At 34.0% G+C, this 24,730-nt stretch overlaps 2 protein-coding genes across 4 annotated transcripts in view; one reads left to right on the top strand and one right to left on the bottom strand.

The window, feature by feature from the left end:
* Positions 1-24,730, top strand: part of mwh (multiple wing hairs) — a 49,250-nt gene that overhangs the window by 4,431 nt on the left and 20,089 nt on the right. For all 3 annotated transcript variants that reach the window (XM_089170277.1, XM_089170276.1, XM_089170278.1), the window contains exon 2: positions 22,193-22,265. In XM_089170277.1, coding sequence (XP_089026403.1) covers positions 22,193-22,265 — 73 coding nt within the window. The remainder of the gene's footprint in view (positions 1-22,192; positions 22,266-24,730) is intronic.
* Positions 22,558-24,096, bottom strand: LOC149033212 (uncharacterized). The gene is made up of 2 exons (XM_089170190.1): positions 23,135-24,096; positions 22,558-22,783 (listed from the first exon to the last, which is right to left on the bottom strand). The coding sequence occupies exon 1, from the start codon at positions 23,507-23,509 to the stop codon at positions 23,141-23,143; it is 369 nt and encodes a 122-aa protein (XP_089026316.1). The 5' UTR covers positions 23,510-24,096; the 3' UTR covers positions 22,558-22,783; positions 23,135-23,140.

Here is a 24,730-nt window from a genome sequence, read left to right as displayed (position 1 = left end):
CGGTATATACGAAAATATTTAACGGCATTTTCGAAGAATTTTAAACTTGTAAGTGTTACGAAACCAGTTAGACTTTGATCGGTTCGATGTACTCTTCAAAAATATTATTGGATAGTTTCTTAATAAAAAAAGATTAAGATGAGAAAAAGAAAAATAAATGAAGTTGCACAGAAAACTACGATATCCAAATAAGAAAATCATGCGTATTCGATTTTCCAAATCAGGAAAGAATAAATATCGTTTTCTCTTACATAGAACAACATACATACATATATATATACATACATAGATAGAAGTCTTCGACGAGATACAACGAGCTTCGAACTAGGGTCAATTAAATCGAATCCTGTATTCGATACAATGGACGTTATAATCCTTTTAGCGTACTAAATCCTTTCTACACTTAGTTCTAACTGTTTTCAAGTTTATCAGGTAGTATAATCCATTTCTTAAGACGCGCGTTTAACTCGCGCGATACTACTTTCTGATTTTCAAAGGAGACTCGTTAGATATAAGCTTGTATTACTCGCTACCAATTTCCGTTCTACACGATGTTCCGTACAATTTAATACCTTTTGATTCTAATAAACGTTTCGCTGTTGGTCGCACCGTATCGCGACTCTTTCTACTAGAACGAGCAGAAAGATCGATTAAAAGGGTGTCCTTTTGCTCACGATAAAGGAGGGAGAATTAAAATGCGAGACTTTATTTTTATACGATGTAAAAGAGAAAACAGAATAACGAATCGCTATTTTTCTTTATCTCTTTCTATATTTATTTTGCATTGCCATCTCTCATGAAAATCGAATGAACCACGTTATATTAGGGGGACCGGAAAGTAATGTCGTTTCTGCGCATGCCAATACTTGATTGTCATTTGTCAGCTCATTGTTTGGTTCAGAGGCGTACCAAAGACATTGTGAGGTTATAGTGATTTCTTTACTTATAGAGAATTGAATTAAAATTTTTTTTTGTAATTTTGGGTAAAATGGCCAGCCAAATACCAGAAGAGGTACACATCCAGCATTGCATGCTCTTTGAGTTTCGCAAGGGAAATAACGCAACAGTTGCTACCAAAAACATTTGCGATGTTTATCCAAATGCACTGGACATTCGTAAATGCCAAAGGTGGTTTTCCAAGTTCAAATCGGGTAATTTTGATCTTTCCGACTCGTATCGATCAGGAAGACCATCAGCGTTAGACAACGACGTGTTAAGGGCGGAAGTGGAAGCAAATCCGTGTCAGACGATCGAGGAATTGTCAAACAGTCTCAACCAACCTTGGTCGACCATCCAAGAACATTTGAAGCAGATTGGGAAAGTAAGCAGAGCAGGTGTTTGGGTCCCGCATAATCTGTCCGAACAGAATAAGGCTAACCGATCAATCACATGCAACTTATTGCTTCAACGACACAACACAGAAGCGTTTTTTGATCGCTTAATCACAGGAGATGAGAAATGGGTCCTGTATGATAACCCAAAACGCAAAAGGCAGTGGCTCTCTCCAAATGAAATCCCTCGGAGTACTGCTAAGCCAGGTTTACACCCCAAAAAAGCGCTTTTGTGTGTTTGGTGGAGTATTCGCGGCATTGTTCATTTTGAATTACTGAAACCTGGACAAACTGTTACTGCAGACCTCTACAGCGAACAATTGCAGCGAGTCAATCAATCTTTAATTGAAAAGTGGCCAGCGATTGTCAACCGAAAAGGCGTCATTCTCCAACATGACAATGCAAGACCGCACTGCGCAAGGCGAACTCTAGAAAAAATTAATGAATTGGGGTGGGAGGTGCTGCCTCATCCGCCATATTCGCCCGATGTTGCTCCATCGGATTTCCACTTATTCCGAGCGCTGCAACACTTTTTAAGTGGCAAAACATTTGCAAATTTGGATGATATCCAAAATGCCATCTCTAGATATTTTGCCGAAAAACCAATTAATTTTTATCGATCAGGGATTGAAAATTTACTCACTAGATGGCAAAAGGTTATTGACAATGATGGGGAATACATCATTGATTAAAAATAAAGACTCGTTAAAAATGTATGTGTTTGTATTTAGCGTAAGAAAACGACATTACTTTCCGGTCCCCCTAATAAAACAAGAATGCAAATCACCTTGTCGCACTTAATTAACGAGTAATAATTGGCCAGTTAATATTACGAATAATTATAACTCTAGATTATATATAGACAAAAAAATTAGGTTTGCAAGAACGGTGGCCCGACCGGTTGTGTGTGTTTGTGTGTGTATGTGTGTGGTTACCTTTTATAAAACATCTATCTCTTACCTTATAATATAACTTTTATACCACGCGAATGTATTATAACAACGTGTACGACTAAAATAGCTTCTATTAATAGCGCCGTTTAATTAATTGGTGGAGTCATACACTCTCTATGGGGTCGCTGCTTATGATCGTTTCTAATGACTTTTATTACGTATGTAATTGCGAACTTCAAATCAGACTCTTCACATGTTCAATTCGTTATATATTTTAAATAATAAGAATAATATATATGTCAATATTAATTACTGAATGATTTCCGCGATATTTTAACATAAACATTTAAATATTAATGAATTCTATCACTTTTATCATATCTCGTATAGAATTTTTGTCCTAGTTTTATTTATTTTTTCTTTCTAAACTTTCTATTAATTGCTGCTTTCAATTAATTTGAAGATAAATATAAAGAAATCAGGAAATCGAGTAAGTAACACTACGAAAGTTCGAGAAGTATGTTAAAAAAGCTTTATTATACGATCGCTTAGGAGAATCTTGCTATCCATTAACGCATTACACGGAGTATTGCAATCGTAAGATCGGCCAAATGCAAATTACCATAGGTCGCTTAATGAAGGAACATTAATTACGTCTCCGATAAGTCGAACGATGGAACGATGGTATAGGTAGATGATGAATTTCCTTGATGGGTCATCGGTCGTATCGAAATCGTTTATATCGTAACTCGACAAATGATCGTAGTAACAAATGTAACGATCGAATTCTTTATAACACGTGAGCCTTTTAAGTAATTTCATCATTTATATTCCATTATGGTATAACCCTTAGGTTAGATCGCGGTATCATTACTTATTATTACCGATGTAAATATCTCGTTATACATGGCTAATGAGATTAAAAATAATTTCAATTGATAAAAGTAAAAAAAAGAAAGTTAGAATACAACAATTACAAGCGATAACGTCGACGTGAACGATTTTATTTTATCGCGACATTTGTATTCAACCTATTCCAGTTTACTCTCGAACGTCCAGTCGGATGGATTTAATGTCAAAGCAATAAAGTCGAAAGTCGTTGCTATCAATTTCATGAAAGATGCATTCTGCCATCTCGTCGACATTTTTTTCTTTTTTTTGCTCGTAATTACCAATTTCCTCGAATGTTCAATTATCGTCGTCGTTCGTGATGGACGAGCACACCGTTTATCCGACGATCGACTTACCGTTAGTATAGTAGGTACCTTCCTAATCGAGAAAGATGGAATCGAAAGATGTCTCAAGTATTTTTATACTCAATACAACGGTCTCTAACTAATTTACCAAATAAATTTTCTTTTTTTACATACGGACATATAGAACACGCGACAATTTTCATTCGTTCTGTGAGAGTGGCGAAATTTCACCAACGCTATGTTGAGATTCTCTTCGTGGAAAGTAAATATGAAAGTAATCCGTCCCCATATGTGTCGACAAATTGCATCCGGATCCGCCCTATGGTCTTCTATACGAATAATAATAATTTGTTGGAATTTATTTCATTGAAATTGTTAGCACGAGAAATGTTCAACCGAACAAATTAAAGTATTTTTTTTCTTGTTGTTTCCAAACTCTCACTCGTTAATATCTATTTGTAAATCAATTGCATGGAAAAAAGAAAAAAGAAAATAAATGATTATTTATTCGTAATTAAATGCGAAATACGACGACATTTAAATCTTTATTTGTACTTACTTTCGAATATGCGATTAAATTCCAAGTAAATAACTAGAAATAGATTGACAATAAGTTCGTGAGAATAGAAATAAATTCAATTGGTTTAACGCGAAATGAGCGATGATAAAATCGTGGGCAAATGCTTCGTACCCATCGATCAACTTTGAAATCGGTGAGAGAAGAAGACCGTTCGTTCTTTTAGCGCATCATGCTTTCTCGAGCGAATATAATGCGGAATAATATTACCGTGGTCGTCATGATTATCATCATCATCATCATCATCATCATCATCATCATCATCATCATCATCATCATCATCATCATCATCATTGCCCATCGTCATTATCATTCTTTTTAATTACGAACGGCCAATTACCAAGGTATACTTTTACATTTCTCTTTCTATCCTTTTCCTCTTCTCTTAACGAAGATACTTCTTTTCGATTCCATTCACCGTTACGATCACGCTTGAATTTATAAATGAATTCTCTAGTTAAAAATCAACGCACGATTGTACACAAAGTTTTTCACGGTTAATGCCCCTTTACCTACCATTCGTTGAAAATAAAAGCTAATAGTTGGATAGTTTGAAATTCAAGTAACGTCTATCGATGAATGTGCATCGTACGATGTCATTCATTGATACGAATAAAAGAATTTTATTTAGTTTTACATCGTACGTGAATATAACGCTTAAAAAAGCAATGACTGTAAATAAGTACAGTCACGTTAAATGAAAATTTTTATAATATTATCTTCAAATGATACAAGCACATAGAATCAAAATATGTTTGCTTAGATGATAAAAGTGGATAAAAGCACAACCGAATAAGGATTAACTTTAAAAGAGAAGATGTACGATGGAATAGAGAAAAGCAAACAGCAATCTCTGTTTTGCGATCTTCATGCTTCGGATTCGAATCTATCTTATTTTTCAAGTAACGTTCGATAAAGGGCGCGAAACAATAAATAACGCTTTAATTGGGTTCCTCGAGAAGACCAGACATTACTATACACACACACACACACACAAACATACATCGAATAGATATTTATTCTTGGCTTTTGTAGGAATGTGTATATTTATCGTGCACCTTCAATCGCGGAAACGTCCTCGCGATTTCTCGCCACAGAAAGGATAGAATCCGAGGGATCGTTTTGCGGTAAGCAGAGTGAATGGCCCACGAACGGTCCATTAAATCGACTCGCGAACGATCGTGAGCAGAACGAGATAACGATTCGTTTCTCCTTAACTCGATTCATCCTCAAAGGGTTGCCAGACGTAACCTTGTTTGACCCTTTGTTTTACTTCAAGATCGTGACTGCTCGTTAGTACTTCTCTTCAATAAGATCTAAAAAAAGGAAAGAAAGAAAGAAAGAAATCGTTTAAACCGATTATGTTACTAGGGACTTAAACTATTCCTTCGATTCCTGTTTATTTACGATCTTTCATCTGTAGATAAGTGAGTTTCTAAATATCAATTGGTAATAGAGGTGAAATTAACTTGACTAGCCTTTAAATTAACACCTTCTTTTTGCAATCGAAAAGAAATTTATTTTTATTACTTAATTATCAGTCTTGTTGCAATAATTGGTATTGCTGAGAAAGGAGTCTTAATTACATTAGTGGATAAGTAGTCCGAGCTACTTTCTAGGATTCAATGATAAACCATTGAAAGAGTTCACGGTTGTTTCGTCTTTAAGTTGATTTAATGGAAAACGAGAATTGAAAAGGATGATATGTGATAGTTATATGCGACCAACGATGATTAAAGTTCTCGAACTTGACTAATTGCATAACGACCATAAATCGAGATCACACGGTACCCCGGGGCTAATAACATCGTTCCCTCTCTTCTTGTAACGCCCATTGATTGTATTTTAAGATTACCAAAGTTCGATATATCCTACGGACCACCATCCGTTATCTCTTTCTTTCGTTGTGCCGAAAGCGGTTTAAAACGAACGACGATATACGATATTTTAAGAAAAAGAAATTTTCCTGTCCACCATGTACATATGAATGCATTTATATATGTACATATATCTTTATATATATATGTATATATGCATGCGTGTGTACATGTCTTTCCGTAAACTTTATTGCCAATTTTATGCTTGCGGTTTCGTCGCGCAACGTTCACGGATTACGGTGTCCCCTTCTCGAGCTTTTACTACTCGCGGCACTTAAAGTTATCGTCAGACGTTATATTTTTAGCGCAAACTACACCATGAAGAACTACCATCCTATTGGCTTTAAAGCGACGTTCAAAAAGGGAAGCTCAAGTCTGAAGGGAAAAAGATTTTATTTCGTCGAATAATTTATTTCCCATTGATGGAAAAAGTTTTATCGTTTTCCCTTATGCACAACTCGACTCGACGAAGAACAAGTTCTTTTATTCTAATTTCATAGCTACGATTTAATATTTACATATCTCTACTATTCGAATATGAATCAGCCTATAGAGAATAACCGTAGAAAGAAAAACGAGCGATCTTTCTGAACACGAATGGTCGGAGTTTCGAGAGTCTCTCGCAATCGGGATCGCGGCACGACATCGTACTCGAGGATCGATAGGATCGATAAATCATGAAGGGACCACCTCCTGGTCGTCGATGCCGCCGCGACGACGCCCGTAAGCGTATCACGTGGGTGTTAAACACGTGTTGCAATGCCGCCAGGGCTCATGCCGCATTCAAGATCGGCAGCCTCGAGCCGAAAGCCTTCTCGTACCTTTAAGTCGAGGACGAAATATATATTCCTTTATTTTTCTATAGATCACCTAAGGTCTTTACCAAAGACTTACAATGACTCTATCATCGTCATCGTATATTATCTTTATTGATTTAAGAAAATAATCTAACGTGTCTTATGTTAATTTGTATTCGTAATATTTCTTTTTATTTTCTATAGATTTTTAACCAAAGATTTTTCTTTCGTTGTTGTCGTCATTGTAAATCTTTACTTTGTTAATTTAAGAAAATAATAATTACTTTTGAATTGGAATTTTTTCACCGTTTCACCATGAATGTAACATTTCGTTAAATACATTGAAATCCTTCCGCGAGCAATAAGCACTGTAAGTAGATAAGAAAGGGCGATAGAAAATTCCTAGAACGTAAAAATAATTTTCCGTGGTAGCTTTCGTGTGTGTTTGTTTGTAAATGTGCGCTCATACGTACATACACCATGAGTAAAGGAACGCGCATCGAACTTCCACTGGCGCATACCGTAGCCGTTACACGCGTCGACTCAGCATTCCAAACGGATGAATTTTCTAAAGGCTCGTTCACAGTATACCCATTCAAAGGTACGATGACTTACTGCATTTACCATAGATTGCAAATTTTCAAGAATAATTTTGTTGAAGGAACAATGCCAAGAGAAGTAAGTAGATACTGGTTTCGTTTCAGCTCGTCGATGATCTACGGAAACGAAGTCGAATCCGTTTGATTCCTTTCTCTTACAGTTAGGGCCTCCTCTTCCAACGTCAATAAAAAGGAAAAGGTTCTCACCTTTTGCTACTACGATCTATAGAAGATATACGTTACGCAAGCAATCTTACGAGCAGATCTTTCTTATTGATATCATCCTGGCTCTGTGAGTCGTACGACACCGAATATCAACGCGGAACTGTCGCAACCGATGCGAAAGTCGATTGTGTCTTTCCCTCGAGAGAGAAAAAGAGAGAGAGAAAGAGAGAATAAAAAAAGGAAATCCACGCGTAGGCACTGTTCTTCTTATCGGCAAGCTTTCATCGTGGAATCCCCGCATGTTGATTCTCTTGGTAAATAATAAGATAACATTCTTAAGATATAAAGATAGGAATGCGCTGCAACACGAAAATAATATTTGACGATTCATAATATTATTTTAAAATAATACAAATGTTTACGCTTACTGAAATAAAACTTTTTAGGCGACGGTAACGATAATATTTTATTAAATGATATGAAAAGAGGAGTGAGATAAAACTCACAGTCGCAAAATTATGAAAAGTTCTAGTGTTAATGTTGTATATGAGTGTTGCATGTATGAGATACGTGAATGGGAATGTGACATACCTTGAAAATATTCAATATACTTCAAATGATTGTTTATTAAGCAAAGGAAATTTCTACTGTTGTTTAAAAGCTCGGAATATATGTTCGGAACACCATCCTCTTCAAAATTCACCTTCAGATTGGTACATTGTCCTCTACCACAATGCTTTTATTCAATTTTGTTTATATGCTTTCCGAACGTTGCTCATGTGTGGAATGGTAACAATATTCCTAATAAAGAGATTTTAAGTTTATAACGTTCTGATTTTAATATTTTTATCATTCTAACGTAATTATTTCATCGCACCTGTGCAGTGATGACTTCGAGGGTAAAATTTTCCTATAATGTAAGTAGGGTGTATTAGAGTGTCAAAATAATTGTTAATTAATCGAAGGAAATATCTATTGTTGTTTAAAAGCTCAGAATATATGTTCAGTGCACCATCCTCTTTTAACCTTTGCTTACCACCTTTCCTGTAGTAACACGCTTACCACACCCGGGTCCTTTGGACCCGGGGAGAAAAATTGTTATAAAAAAGAAACTTTTGCATAGATTTACTTCAACATTTTTTTGAGACTTCTTTAATACTTACTTAAAAAGACTATATAGGTTTTATAGCTTTAAATTAAATTTAAATATGTTTAAAAAATTACCAAAGTTGAACAATTGAGAAAAATGACTCAAGTTGCAAAAAAGGTCTGGGTCCTTTGGACCAAGTATGGTAAGCAAAGGTTAAATCCACCATTAAACTGGCACGTTGTCTTCAGTGAAAGTTCTTTTGTTAAGTGTTGTTTATATGACTTTCCTAATAAAGAAATTCTATTTATTACGAATATTATTACTATTGCACACATGTGTAATGTTCAGAAAGTCATATAAACAACATTGAATAAAAGTATTTTGATAGAGGATAGGAATGGAAGACTGGAAGATAACCAGTCTGAAGGTGAATCTCGAAGAACAAGGTACATATATCATTTATTCCGAGCTTTTAGGCAACAGTAGAAATTCGCATCGATTAATTAGGAATTAATTCTCTTTATTAAGAATATTATTACCATTTCACATATGCCCAGCGTTTGAACAGTCATATAAACAACATCGAATAAAAGTATTTTGATAAAGGACAACATGCCAGTCTGAAAGTGAATTTCGAACAGGACGGTACGTCGAACTTATATTCCGTGAATTTAGTCTACATTAAACATTTTTTTCGATTAATTAACAAATAATTAAGGTAAATCTAATACATTACTGTACTCTATTTTTATTTAGGATTGTTTAAACTAATATACATTTGTTTTAACGTTCCTGATTAGTGACTTCATGATTTTGAGTTGTATATTCGAAGAAAATTAATAGATATATAATTTTTAAACTAATGTATTTTATATTATTCCACGTGAACGATATTAAGGGACATTCATTGTATATATGAATCAATTAATTATTTTTCTCATTGATAATACGAGATGCATATCTATTGTTCCTGGAGACTATGCACGTTCTTTTATTTTTCTGATTATAGTGCGTAATTTCTTAAAAGATATAAATTGTTCTGTTAATTTCACTTTTTAGTAAATAATGTGAAGTTGAATTTTTTTTAGAGTAAAAGCGTGCGGTCTATATTGTCATCTTTTATTTCGGCCACTTACAACTTCTTTGTTGTTTATCTTTCTGGCGTGTGTCTGGGTATGTATGTGTTTTTTTCCTCACAACCCTACTACTATCTCGTCTCATTTCTGATGTACGCGTACTCTCCGTGAAAGGATACAGTTATGCGCTTCACTCAGAGAGCGGTGCTCGGGTCTACCGGAGGACTCGTTTTATAACTAGAGATTCATAACGGCATACACGATCTCTTACAATGGACCGAGATCCGTCTCAAGATAATTTTTACGATTTCGATGTCCTATTTGACGAGACTATCATCATATATTATGTTAATCAATTTTTATCATTGACATTTATTATTATCTCGGCATTGTAAAGGATGGTCTAATTTGACAAACAAAAATTACATTTATCAATCTTTAATTTATTTGCAGAAAACGTTAATTAAATTATCATTTCTCTATAATTTATAATAATATCAACTTTAATAATATATGACATGATGAATAATGCTTATATTATCAAGCGTAAATTAAAAAATGTTATATGTGATATTGTTTAACTGAATACCGTTATATCACTGTTGAAAATTTTTCTAAAGTTTATTAATGTTATTTCAATGTACTTATATTTTCTTAGTTATATTAGTTATTATCTTATCTTATTATCTTTGGTATATTTTCTTAGTTTTAAGTATTAGTAATTTAAGTTATGTACCAGCCTATGTACAGGTAACTATGTTTACCTCTTGTAGGATTCTATATATATATAGAATTTTAGAAATAAGACACGTTAAACAATTTAATCAATTCCATCTTCAAGTTCGAATTTCAAAATCGACATTTACTCACTTGAAAAAATACTAACACGAACGTTTTTCGTCTTAGAACACGGTCAATCGTTTCGCCTGATTCATTCGATTTATAACTGAAGATATAATTCTGTTATTTTCTTAATATAATACAATAATCTTTTATACTTATATTCGAACAATAATTTCGATGATATTACTTTATATTTGTTTAAATTCATTTATACACGGTACGATCCAGAAGTAGGGCATAACTGATTCTCATCTTATGACAATTAAAATTACATTATAAAAAAAATAAAAAATAATTCCAAGGAAATTAATTCGCAAGTTGTTTATTCCCCCTGCAAAGTCACGTCCGTTAATTTCATCAAATATGGAATAGTCAAGAGTGTTCGTCTAACAAGAATATAATCACTGTGTTATTCCTTTGAAATAATGTAACGGTACGCTGTAATCATGAAGGATAATAACAATTAACACTTAAAAGAGAATATTATTATTTAAAATATATTAATGTATTGATAATAACGTATATACATATATATGTGCGACTCAATACTTGAGAGTAATCGCGTGGGATAGATAACGTTATAACAATAAAACCTACTCACATTCTGTATTGTTTAAATAGTAATAATAATGATCGTTTCCTTTTGATATATACAGTAATAAAAATTCCTATCTCTCAATGACCCGCTTTCGCCAATCTTCTTTTCGAATTGAAAAAGATTAAATGAAAGAAATACGATACTTATCGTTTTAGGAGAAAATTAGAAACCGATGCATCGCATTCGATCTTTCAAAAAAAAAAAAAAAGAAGAAGAAAAAAAAGACTTGTGAAAAAGGGGTGTTTTATGAAGCAGAAAAAAATAGAAGATAGGAGTTATGTGTACCCAAAGGCGTCTCGCTTTCGTGGTAACGTATTAGAAATCATCTTTCCCGCAGATTCACTTGTTGTTAGAAAGCTTATGCACTATAAAAGTGTGATGTAAATGTATTTAATATATATGTATTATATATGATGACATTCAGTTTAATGTGTTTTTCATAGATAAATACCTCCTATGTATATATTTTAGTCACGTCCTCATCTATTTCTTGACATTATTAAACGAATATTTATTTTACGTCTTTGACATACTAATCTAGAATATATATCTATATGAAATATAGGTATAAAGTGAAGAACATTTACAAATCTGTGTCAATTGACTAATACATATACGTACATCGTAGTTAAATAAATTTAACAGATCAATTCAATCGATTGGAATGTGTATCATCTACGTTGAAGAAACTTCTATTTCTGATATTTCATGTGATATTATATATAATAATATAATATAATATATTTTAAAAGTATAGTTGGTTACTTTACGGTCGGTAATAAAATTAGAAGGAATTATCTGGAATATGGTTGGTAATTCTTCATTTAGTTTAAAACGATGTAGGTTGACGGTAAAGACTTAACGGCCCGAAAGGCGAAGCAACGTCGATCGTTCTGCTTAATTTAGTCGAAGATTAACGAACCGAAGCGCGAATGTTATACCGCGACTAAGTTCGTGTACATACAATCCGTTAGGAGAGTAAAACGGTTGCCTATCGCCTTAGGACACGAAGTGTCCGGCTTAACGAAAATGACGTCTTCCGTTAGAAACCTCGATGAAAAAAAGCGACGTGCGCTTGGCGTACGCACGGGCGGACAGATTGGGTCAGTTATTTCAGAGAGTACTAATCTTACCTATTCTAATGAGTTAATAACGATTATCGTTTTTTCACGATACACATCCTTGAACAATCATTAAAGAATACAAGGAAGAAACGGAGAGAAAGGGAAAGAAAATGGAGAAAAAAATATAAAATAGGATTAAGAATAGAGATTTGAAAAAAGGAAAGAAAAAATATTAAACTCGGAAAAAATGATAACATCTTCCGGTTGATATTCTAGCGAAAAGCATTTCGGGCCCCGAGCTAACGTAGAACGCAAGCAAGCATTCATCGAGCATACGCAAAGAGCAAAAGCAAGAGTAAGAAGAGAAGGAAAAGAAGGAGAGTATCCTCGACCAATGGGCGTTACTCGTCTCCAGCAACAACATTAATGACTTCAATTTCCTGCGGTCTACGATGGCTACCATCAACGCACGGCTTCGTTTTCTTTTCTGAAAAGGATTACCGTCCTACTACGACGTCCGACGGTTTGGTTTCTGGAAAGTACGCGAAAATCATTTCCACGATCAATGAGGAACGATTAGAGAAATAGAATTGCGGAAGAATATTTTTGAAGGATTTTAGTCCATTGTTAATGTAGAATTTGATTAAAGATATTCGAAAGAGAGTATATTAGTAATATATTCAAAAAATGACATCGATGTATATAAAATAATAATAATACTCATTGAATAATAATATCTTATCGTTGATCGGTATTTTATTTGAATTAGAATTGTATGATCATACAAATAAGAGAAAATTTTATTTAGTTTTATCTTATGTAAGCTCTCGTCATGGGTCAATGTAAAGTATCGTCTTAACTTAGGCGAGGAGGAAGATACTCGAGCATTGTCTTATTGTCGAGAGACATACGTATTATTTAGCACACCGTTTACTCCCACAGAGATTGGCATAATAGCTGGCAACAATTACCGACTACGTTGGCTTTCCCTTATCAAAAGTATTTCTACGTTCTCGTAAGAAGCATTATTTGTTGGCATAAAACTAGATAGACGAAAATTATGGTAAAGTTGCACGGCGACTAACACAAGTTTACCCCTCGGTACCGACCATTAACGACGTGTACTTTATATTTTATGCCAAGGAACGCTTCCCTACGAGAAATATACCGAGCGAAGAAAACAGGAAAAGTATTAATGGTACTCGTCGTTAGCATAAGATGTGCACAGATCGTCAAGTTCAACTACCGTCATATTTGCGGTCTCAAGTTGGAAAGTGTCAAGATATCCTCTGCTCGTATTTCTTCTTCTACTATCTTATTTGTTTTATTTAACATAAAGAAAGAGAGATTATACCACAACCGATTTTGCGATTTTCATAGAAAGTTTCAAAAAAAGATGTGAATTTTATTTTTCACCATGTAAGAAGCTCATCTTCTTCTTTATATTTTTTTTCCATTTTAGGATGATTATCGTTATCAAGCTACTCATTTAATTTTTGTTTAATTAGCACGTTAATTATATATTCAATGAAAAGTATCAGATGTTACGATTGAAAACAACTATTTTTTTATACCTAATTTATCAGCTTTCTATTAATTTTTTAAGAAAATCGTGAAAATTCAATCGTTAAATGTACCTAATCGTTAGTCTAATCTAATATACATTAACGTTCGTATCTGTGGTAAAAACATTACAAGCAGAGCTTGTTTTATTTCAAAGTATCTTATTTCGGGTCAGATGGATATTGAGTTCGTCGTAATATCCTCAGGCTAAGTTCTGTTCCAGATATTTACGATAGTCAAAGCATGTGTTTACGGGGGCATCATCTTCAGTTGTCGAGGTAGACATTTGCGGGAAAATGATATTCAAATAATCTGAATAGCTAGTTCGCTCGAGCGAAAAGCGGCGAAGGTGATAAAATGAGAGCAACCAGATTCGATCTCACATTTATTACACGCTTGAAACACACCGTACTTACTCGCTATGGTTACTTTTCCCATCTCGTCCTATTTCTTCGAAATTTTTTTCTCTTGCATTTATATTTCTTTTTCTCGTTTTACCATACGAAGTCTTCTCTTCGAGGTTTTACCAGTAGCGATCCACTGACAACATGATCGAACACCTATAATCGATATCCACGCGAAGGATATATCTAAACGCGCGTGTGTGTACAAGCGCGCGATTTCGATCCACAATCCGATCGTGTTCCTAGATGCATTCTGAATCACCCTTTTGATGGGCGCGTCCTCGTCGCGCCTTCACGCAACTCCCTACGAAGCGTGATGTCACGCTTACCATACCTTTTGCTCGCTTTAACAAAATCTCTTCTCGAACACCGTGAGAACTTTCATGCATCTCTCGTTCCACTTGTATATCTTCGAGCCTCGCCCAATAATTTGGCTTTTTAAAAAAGGTTACACGCTGATACGTGTCTTCTTCTTCTTACGAGTCATCCTTTTTTCACTTTCAACAAAATTACATTTAATATATAAGCTGATACTAACACACACGTGGAAAACAAATTATAACTCTTTATTTTTTATTTTCGTATAAGTGTGGTTAGGAAATAAAGCAAAAAAAAAAAGAAAAAAAAGAATGACGAAGAAAATATTCATCCTACTATACTAGGGTACAACTGTTACCTTACTTATTCGATGGATAAAACATTATTTTATAAGATAAGATTATTAAAAATGATCTTTTAAAGATTGTACAGAGACAGTAAGGGATGAGAAAAATCTAGAGAAAGAGAAGTCGACTTTTTCTAAGATCTGTAAAAGACCAGGAATGGGAAGATCAAGTGCGTACTTCCGGGCGCCGGTTAGCATTCCACAGTGAAGACCATTGGTCGTAGCTAGGTAGAAAAATCACTGCGGACTCTCGTGTATTCCGCTAATGGCCGTTGAGATCGACGATCTGGACTCTCGATCGACGATATTTTTCCTAGAGACCTAAAGGGGGATAGGTAACCGCATCGAAGTCATGGCGCCTTGCCAGCCAATCTCTCGCTTCCTTTGCTCCCTTCGTTGGGATGCCGATACACGTTACAAGCAATACGTCTAAATGCTCAAAGCGTTCGCCGTCCACGTGAACGATTATCGATGCTCTTCGATCCTTAAAACGCGTAACCTTGGTGAACTCTACTCTCTCGGTAAATCTCGCGAGGCTTATTTCTTAAAGGTTAAGAATGAACAAGAATCAAGGATATTATTTTGGTTGTCAATAGAATCAAGATGATTTTTGTTTTTTTCTGTCCTAACGTTTTACTATAACTACCTTGGAGTGGTAAGTATCCGGTTTAGATAAATATCGTATAAAGAATATACTATAACGTTTTGCAAATCGAACGTGAATTATTCAAAATAAATAAAATCGTGTTAACGTTAGATTTTGTTCGGAATCGAAGCATCTTAAAGCCATCGCTTGACACTAAGAACGAAGAGATTCGTCACGGAAAGTCAAGAGTGGCTCAGACTCGAACGTTTCATAAGCTAAGGTCTTATTTTACCTTTACAAAGTGACTATATGGCAATGAGCGTGGGAGCACGTTTTGTCGGCACGTCCGACATTCGTATTTTCGCATATCATCACCTTTCTTCGACTTTTCAAGAGATTGGACAAAAAAAAAGAAAAAAGAAAGAAACGTAGTGCATTCGCTTCGATTTGTCGACTCGAATGATCTTCATTAATCTTCCTCGGACGAACGCAGGTTAACGGATGTACGTATGTACTCCATCGTGAAACGAAGAAAATCGAGGAATGAATAGATTCATTTAACTGTTTCCTTTTCCATCTCGTCATTTTGCAACGTTACGTGTTACGTGTTACGTTAATTGAACAACCAGCAATGTCGTCATACAAGTTAACGACTATATATTTATCATTTTATTTTAACTTATATTAATTTAAACTTCAAAAAATTTATCTGAATAAAGATCCGGTGTATGAAGTTGAAGAAAGAAGAAAAAGGAAAAAAAATAAGAAGAAATTGTGAAAGAACCATCTCGACAATGTGATTACTCCGTTAAGATAAAATTAACGATACGTCAATTCATTGGGAACGTGGAAGAGGGGAATGTTAACCTTTCAAATTGTTTTACATACATACCGTAAAGGCTAAAAGAGTACTATCATCTAGTCACGATTGTTTGCATTATATGCGCTGATTCTTCGTGCGCGTGCTCTCACGCTGCCATCTTATGAAAATCTACGTTAGCCGCAACAAACACCTGCCGACACGAACTTGACCGTTTCTTATGCTCCTTCCTCTTATTTGCTATATAAGACCGTTAGACTTTCTCTCTTGCTAATTGACCTTCGGAATTGAATAAGTAATCTTCACCGTTTTTAACCACGCAACTCTGCAAGTCTTACGTCATATAAATACGGAATAGTAGGCTATCCTTGAAAGTCCTTGAAAATTGTTCATTTGTAGGATAAAAAACAAAAGTAGAGCATAGATTTAATAAAATTTAATAATATAGAGATGTCTTGAAACCATTAAAAATCTCAACAGATATTGCATCGATCTTCGTTATGTGACAACAACTCATTAACCTACATCTGATAAATATATCTGAAATATATTTGAAATAATTCTTAATGATATGAAAATATGACACTATGTTATATGATAAAATGTAGAAGCTTTTGAAATATCAAATGAAAAAGATAAAAAAGACGACAATCTAATCACTATCACTTTTTTTTAAGAGACACGAGGTGTCGTAGTCTTGACACTGTTTAATTTCGAATATGAAGAATAGTGTTCCGGTCTACTATAGACTGGATAAAGTGAAAATACGTAATTGAAATTTTTATAATATATTCATCTTCAAAATAAATAACTACCACGTAAGATAAATAAAAAATCCTGTAATAATTACACATCTTAAAAAGTATACATTTATAAATTGATAAAGTAATTTATAACATAGCTCAGAAGTTTTCTTGAAAAATGTTATTCATTTTAAAAGTTATAGCAGCTCTTATTCATTTATTTTCGATTAAAAAAAAAAATAACGAAATCTTTCCGATCCTAGGTAAAGTTTAACTCGAAATTTCCCGACGCGAAATCATGACGCTATTTGTGCCCATAATTATGAAAGTGATTTAAGTCAAAATTAAAAAAAAAAAATAAATTTATCAGCTATTTCACACACTACATTATTTTAAACTAAATAAATTCGATATAATTTTCATACGATATTGTCAAAAATGAACCATTAGATAGTGTTTGTTATTTTAGTATTATATATTTTTTTCTTCCCGTTTTAATTTTTCAACTTAATTTCTTCATCCCACAAAAAGAACAGATAAATCAATAACAACGTCAATATTGTTATTAGTGTTAGAATGTAATTCTTTAAATATCTTGAAACAAGAGATATATGACTTTAGACGACTTTCATAAATCTGTGCACATTTAGTCTTCGAATACGAAGGGATGGTTATAGAGAAGGTATATAAGCTGAAGAACGATGGGAAACGTACTCGCGTTATCCATTCTTAGAGCGGAATTAACACAAGGCGTTCTCCTTGTTCTTCCGTTAAGTAGCGGGCAGTAGTGCGTGGACTTGCGTAGTCGGATGGTTCGAGTTTGCTAGCTGAAGCTAGCTTGTGCGGGTCAATGCCTTGGCTGTCCTCGACTAGTCGACTCCCATTACTAGTACTACACACACATATATATATATATATATATATATATATATATATATATATATATTGTATCTCACATAGATACATACATAGAGATGTAACCTACGTAAGATCTCGCTCGACTTCTACCACGTCCGGTACATCCGAGCTATGCTCGACGTGCTTCCGAGCGGCCTGAGACGTTTCCGGGAGGTTAAAGTAGATCGAAACGAGGTCGATCATTCGATCGATTGATCGGATTGGTTCGTTCGATTCGATTCCATCAGATCCGATCACCAATCGGACTCCGATCGGATGAATAAAAGGGTTCCTTTTATTTCGAGAGTAACATCGTGTGGGATCGTAACGAGTTTTCATGCAACATTAGCTATATCCAATTGTACAGATTGAAGTTTGTTAACCATCGTACCTTCGGAAATTTGATTTTATTTTTGAAATATACAGAAGAAATAATGTTATTCAATTTATATTGTGATATTTGAACAGTGTATCCTTGCTTATTAGTGGTGCTCTTGTTTTAATGAGTTCTTCGTTCTTATATGAGTAATAAACATAATTTGTTCTAGCTATCATTACATGTAAAGTTATTACAGTAAGAAACAATATAAATGACACTTTGTCGTATAAGGATATCATTATGTTAAAATCTTATGCATTCTATAGGTTTCGCATAATATTATTATTATCGTGTATTGATTATTCATGAATTATCTTATTAATTAACGTCAATATTGACGTTTTTATTGATTTATCTATACTTTTCATGAGAGGAAGAAATTATGTTGAAAAATTAAAAGAAGAAGGAGATAAAAAGAGAAAATTGAAAAGCCAAGTCGTATAAATTACACTTTACGATTATGCAATTTCGCGGTACTCAAACGTATAAATTATAACATACAAGATACGAACGATAACTTTTGCGTTCTTGATCTACGATCGGTGACAGGCAAGATTTCAAACATTGTTAAGAATTTTATGAGACTAATTTGTCAAGATTGATTTTTTTTATAGATATCCTTTCAAGTTACTCCTACAAGCGAGTTGTAATGAAGAAATTCTTACATCATACTTCGAATTCTGATTCCAAAATAATGTTACTTTATTAACAATTAAAGTTAAAGCTAATTGATTTTCGAAAAAGATATAAGCAAAATAATTAACGAGACATTAATTGTTTTTACAAAAAAATTATTAAAATAATTAATACGTCGTAGACATGTACAAAATGTAGATAACTATCTGTTTGTTTATCTTAATAGCATCCATACCAAATAGACATAATAATTAATGATAGAATTCATTGCAATTACGCGAATGGATTGATGCAAAAATTTGAATAAATACATAGAAACTATAACGAATCAATGTTAACTAACATTAAAAAATCGAAGAACAAAAATCTTGAAACGAGCATTAGAATTTTTTATTTTTGTCGAAGTTAGATACTACATACAACAAGATCTATTTTCAAATAATTGCCATATCGATCCGACAGTATTTTCATAACCGGTATTCACATAATTAAAGATTTACCGTACTGTCAATACACTAGGTACGATAAATTAGATGAACTGAGAAACCGGTTGGTATAATATTCTAAGGATGTAGAGAAGAGGAGATGTATACGTCAGATGTCGATTCGCCCTTTCGATTAGCCAATTTACCGCACGATCACGGACCTTCCAATGAGATTTGAACTTTCAGATGATCGCTTCTTTCCTTGATAAGGAATAAGAATAGGAAATGTTCTTACACGAATCGATACGATTCGAAGTAATCGAGTGATCTCGAGGTCGGGGGAACTCGCCCCAACATGGCCCAACAGATTTCTGATCGATCTCGATAATATTGAGAGAAGCTGTAGTCTACTCTCTCTCTCTCTCTCTCTCTCTCTCTCTCTCTCTCCAACTTCCTTTTTTTTATTCCTTCATACGAACACGATCTTATACCGATCGTATACCGATCGTGACTTCCATTATCGACATAGCTAACCTACAAAACTAAGCGCCCGTAGTCCTATGTCCTCGTAGCAAAACTTCTTCTTGCATAGCAGAATTATCGCATTACAGACCGCACTGGACCGTAACACGTTAATATTTGATAAAATTTAGCTTCGTTCTTTCGTTCGTTCCTTCAGGCTTCAAAAAGTCGTTCAAAGTTCTCGTTTCGCATGTAAGCAAAGCATAAATGCTTACGGAATAAGTTTTCATAGTTTCTTTTGCAAAAGAAGCGTAACAGGCCGTAGCTTGACCTTGACAGTGAAACGAAGATGTCGGACAACGATTCGATTATATTTCTTTCTCTTATTATAACCATTCAATCGCTTCATGCAAATCCGAATACCTCTTCCGAGAGGTAACAACTTTTTCAATTATTAATGCATCAAATAAGCAATTTGTTGAGCGTATATAAATTGTACAAAAAGAAAAAAAACTATATATGAATTGCTTCTTTCGCCTCGATCGTTGTACGCTTTAAGAAAAATCTTTCAAAAGTTTATTATACTTTTTTTTTGTCTTCTATAACTGCAGATTTCTTTTTCTTCGACTCACAACTAATCCGTGTAAACTTCGAACATTTATCAAAATAATACTATCTTTGATAATGTACAAAGTTTCGTTGAAATGAATTTTAAGAATGACTATAATAGTAAGAACAAATTGTTATATAATTATTTATTTTTTTCTTGTTCTGTTTTTATAATCTTATCTGATTCGTATATCTCGATTAACGAGTATCTCTCTAAGAAAGACCATCCTGTCAAATAAGCATCAAGTTGGCAAAGAAAATTTTCTAATAACGAGAGTTTCGCAGAACTCACTTATAGGAAGTATCTTCGTAAGTCAAGCGTAATTAAAGTAGTCGCGATCCTTCTGACTACTTACAATCGTATAAGACTCGCGCTTATGGTTGGAACAGCAACTCGGCAAAGGTACCGTTTGAAAATTCCACACGATGGAAACTCCGAAGGCGGTCTCTGGTCGCCTTCCATCCGTTCGAATGAGAATAAGAGGAACTTCAAACGTAACATTCATCATCGATTCTTTCTGCAAAGAGTCGAGGGAGTCCACGCGAAATCGATTCATCCGCCACGTCTCGCCAAGTACCTCGTCTTTAAATTAACCGTTAAGCATGGAATTGCACACGAACAGACAAACGTAATCTTACATAGAATAAAACAACTGTTACGAACTGAGCAAGAAGTTCGATTAAATATCTCGACTATCGATAGATCGATCTATCGATCTATTCTCCTGCTTGCTATTTTATTATTCCTTTTTCTAACGTTATATCATTTACAGAAGAATTTTCTATTCGAATCGTATTTTTCTTTTTTTTATTTTTTTTTACTCGTGCAATTTATCGATTATTATTATTAACTGGCATTAGGAACTCGAAAGTTCATTGCCGCAAATACCAAATCCCGCCATTGTTTCCGTCCCTGAGCGCGATCCTTCTATTCGCGGTCTTCGTATCCTATTTCTTTTAGGTCCCTTCTAATATTATCCTCCCATCTACGTCTCGGTCTACCAAGTGTCTTTTCCCGTTTGGTATACCGACCAATATTTTGTGCGCCGTTCGATCCTCCCCCATGAGCGCCATGTAACCAGCCCATCTTAATCGGCGTGATTTTACGACGTTGATAATGTCCGGTTTGTTGTACAATCGATGTATTTCAACGTTATGGAGTTTTCTCCATTCGGCCGTTTCCTCATCGCGTTTTGCACCGAAGATTTTACGAAGAACTTTGTTTTCGAAAACCCTAAATTTCTTTTCGTCCCGTAACGTAAGCGACCACGAATCGCTACCATAAAGAACTACCGGCAGAATGATTGTCCTGTATATCCTCATTTTTAATCGCCTAGACAGCAACCGCGAGCTGAGTAATTTGTTAACCGAATAGAAACATGAATTGCCTAGATTGATTCTTTTCTTAAGTTCTTCGTTAATTTCGTTCGTCTGGTTTATGATCGATCCTAAATACCTAAAGTTGCTGATCCGCTCAAAAGTTTTATCCCGGACGACCAAAGTTCCAGTACTAGGCCTATTCTGAACTCTATCGGTTACCATATATTTGGTTTTTTCCGCGCTTATTTGCAGTCCCAGATCTTTAGTATTATCGCAATTTATCGATATAAGCTCAAAAAAAGAAAAGAGATAATTCTACTTAAGATAACGGGCGATCGATAGCTAATATTATCCTATTAACATTTGACACGAAAAAAATATCATAATTAGTTCCCTATATTATTTTGTTAACACGTAAATTAAATCCAAAGGAAAAAGAAAAAAAGATAAACTTGAATTTATATTCCTTCGTATCTTATTTAACTTGGCAAAAATGTTAATGAGATTTAAAAGAAATTCAAATGAGTTTAACAAAAGTTCCTCAACTGTGACCGTACGTGTTTCTGTTTCTGTTTCAGCGAGTCGGATATGGCGCCAAATGCAGAGGAAGAGTTACTTGTGGTGAAGCCCTGGGGACCGCAAACAGAAAAGGTAAGAGAACTTCAAGGATTTCCACGCTATTTTACGCCCGCGAAGCACTTCTTTATTAAAACCGTTACGCGTTCGTGAGCTCGAGTTTATGCGATTAAATTATATCAAATTATGATAGGTATTTCATTTCCAATAATAACACGAACCCTAGTACTTTTTTGTACTAACATTAATTATTTTATTTAAAAAAAAAATGGTATTCAACTTTACTTCATTGAAAAATCTAATTGTGCACATGAGTGTGTGTATGTGTTCGCGTTTATGAAAATATTTTATTTAAGGGAACGTTCTACTCTAAGCACCTAAAAAAAAGGCTATTTTCGCGAATTTTTTCCAAGAAAACTATAAAAGATACCGATATAAAAGTTGTTGGGTTTGTTAAATTGAGTCTTAAACTATATAAATGAATTTTTGTTTTTTCATTTTAATTAATTTTTTATTGCAAAAACAGTAGTTTAAAAAAACACCTTAAAACTTTAGTGCTTTGGTAGCTCCATCAGAACTTGAGAATGGCTTACCTGAAACATAAAAGTAAAATGGTTTTTTATTCTGTATGACTTCAGCTACAAAGTGACAGTAATATATGAAATTTTTATCAATAAATAAAAAAATTGTGGAAAAATTACAAAAAAAACGTAAATATGACCTTTTTTTTCATTGTTTTTGACTAAAAATAAATAGTAAAAATTAAAATATAAGAAAAGATTTACCGTCACTTTGTTACAGCTCATGTATAGAATATGTGGATTAAATTTTATAAGAATCGGTTTACTGGTTCGTGAGATACGATGGAGCTAGTATTTCAAAACGTAATTTCGAGAAAAACGCGTTTAAAGTTTTTTTTACTCAAAATCGTGAAAAATTCTTACCTAAACTTAATCTGCGATGCCTGGACCGTACAATAGACCTTCTTCTTGTTCATATTCTTCAATTTCTTCCAGTCTTGCCTTCTTCCACTTTGATCTGGCATCTTTTAAGCACTTAGAGCTTCGACGGTTCGCAGATTCGATACGTCGGTCGTTGCGTCTTTTAGCAAAGTCGATCGCTCCTGGCCCAAGTTTCATGCCCATCGTTTCCATTATCTTCATCACTGTTCGAAATCCTTCGTTGAAGATACATGCCGAAACTTTGCACGCAATTTCAACAACTTTTTTGCCGTTAAACATGTGTTTAGGTGCCATGTGCCTTAGATTTGAGGTACTTTCACCAGTCGATGGAACACTTAGAATGCTTCGGCTTGGCATCAGTCGAAATTTTGAGGTAGTATCCTGCCCAAATCTCGTTACGCATATCCTATGAAGAATTCAAATTTCTTCTGACTGATAAACCGTAGATCTCTGAGAGTTCTTTCATCAATTTGATTGTAAATTTTTAGTTTTTACTTCAGGAACTTTTTTCACAACAGTCATTTTTCTCTTCACTACTGTTTTTACTACAGTTCTTATTTTTTTTTTGCTGTTCGGCGTTTTTCTTTTAAATTTTCTTCTTTTGTATGAGAGCTTTTCTTGCCTTATTAGCGCGTTTAAAAATATGTTTTGTCACATGCAAAATACACTTCAACTTTTTAACAATGAAATCTTCACCGTATGGATGATAATAAAGCAGCATTTTAAAAGTCTTGGAGTCTCCGTAGCCGATATAAGAACCGTGCGCGCCAAACGCTCAGGAAAGCGGTCCGAGATAGTAACGTTCAGGCAGCAAAAAAATGTAGTTAGAGACATCAGATCTTTTTGAAATTTTAACACAATATTTCTACGTGTATATACATTCGAAAAATGTAAAAAAAAAAAATTTAATTTTTTAAAAATTGCAGAGTAGAACGTCCCCTTAATTTATTATACGAGTAAAATATATTATTTTTCTTCTAATATTTATTAATACGAGTTGTTAAAGCGTATAATCAATCGATTTAAACATTTTCAAAAATGTCAAATCACTTTGGTTCACGTGTGGCTAACCAAGAAGAAAAAAAAATTAACTTTGATAGAACAAAACGCTTGTTCCACGCACAGTGTCCCGACATGACAGGATATTTTAAATTAGCATATTTCTCTCTTTTCCTCTCTTTTTCTCTATTTCTTATTCTTTTTTATTTTTTATTTTTCTGTCTTCTTTAAGACATATACATATATGGAAAGAGATAAAGAGAAAATCCTCATGGTAGAACGTCCTTCGGTCACTTCCTTTTATTCCTTTCAATACACCGTGAGAATTCCATTACGACAAGGACTCGGATTCGACGTACGACAATGTGGAAAGTGATGATAAGAGACTTATCGTCAACAAAGAAAAAAATAACTAACTAGAAAATTCTGATCCAACTGTATACATCAAAAGAAAAAAAAGAAAAATCACTTTCCGTTAATTTGCAATAATATATAATAATCTACTTTTTTGTTAAGAAATTTTATTTTTCATCTTTTTTAAATTAACTTTTATTCGAGAATTTAACATAACGGATAAAC

This window comes from Polistes dominula, unplaced genomic scaffold (assembly GCF_049000335.1).
Source record: "Polistes dominula isolate Pdom_NZ unplaced genomic scaffold, Pdom_raw_medaka contig_15, whole genome shotgun sequence".
Taxonomy (NCBI): Eukaryota; Metazoa; Arthropoda; class Insecta; order Hymenoptera; family Vespidae; genus Polistes; species Polistes dominula.
This window is presented reverse-complemented; position numbering and strand designations above follow the sequence as displayed.

Coding starts and splice junctions, on each gene's coding strand:
- LOC149033212 (XM_089170190.1), bottom strand. CDS start 23,509: ATGCCAAGCCGAAGCATTCTAAGTGTTCCATCGACTGGTGAAAGTACC.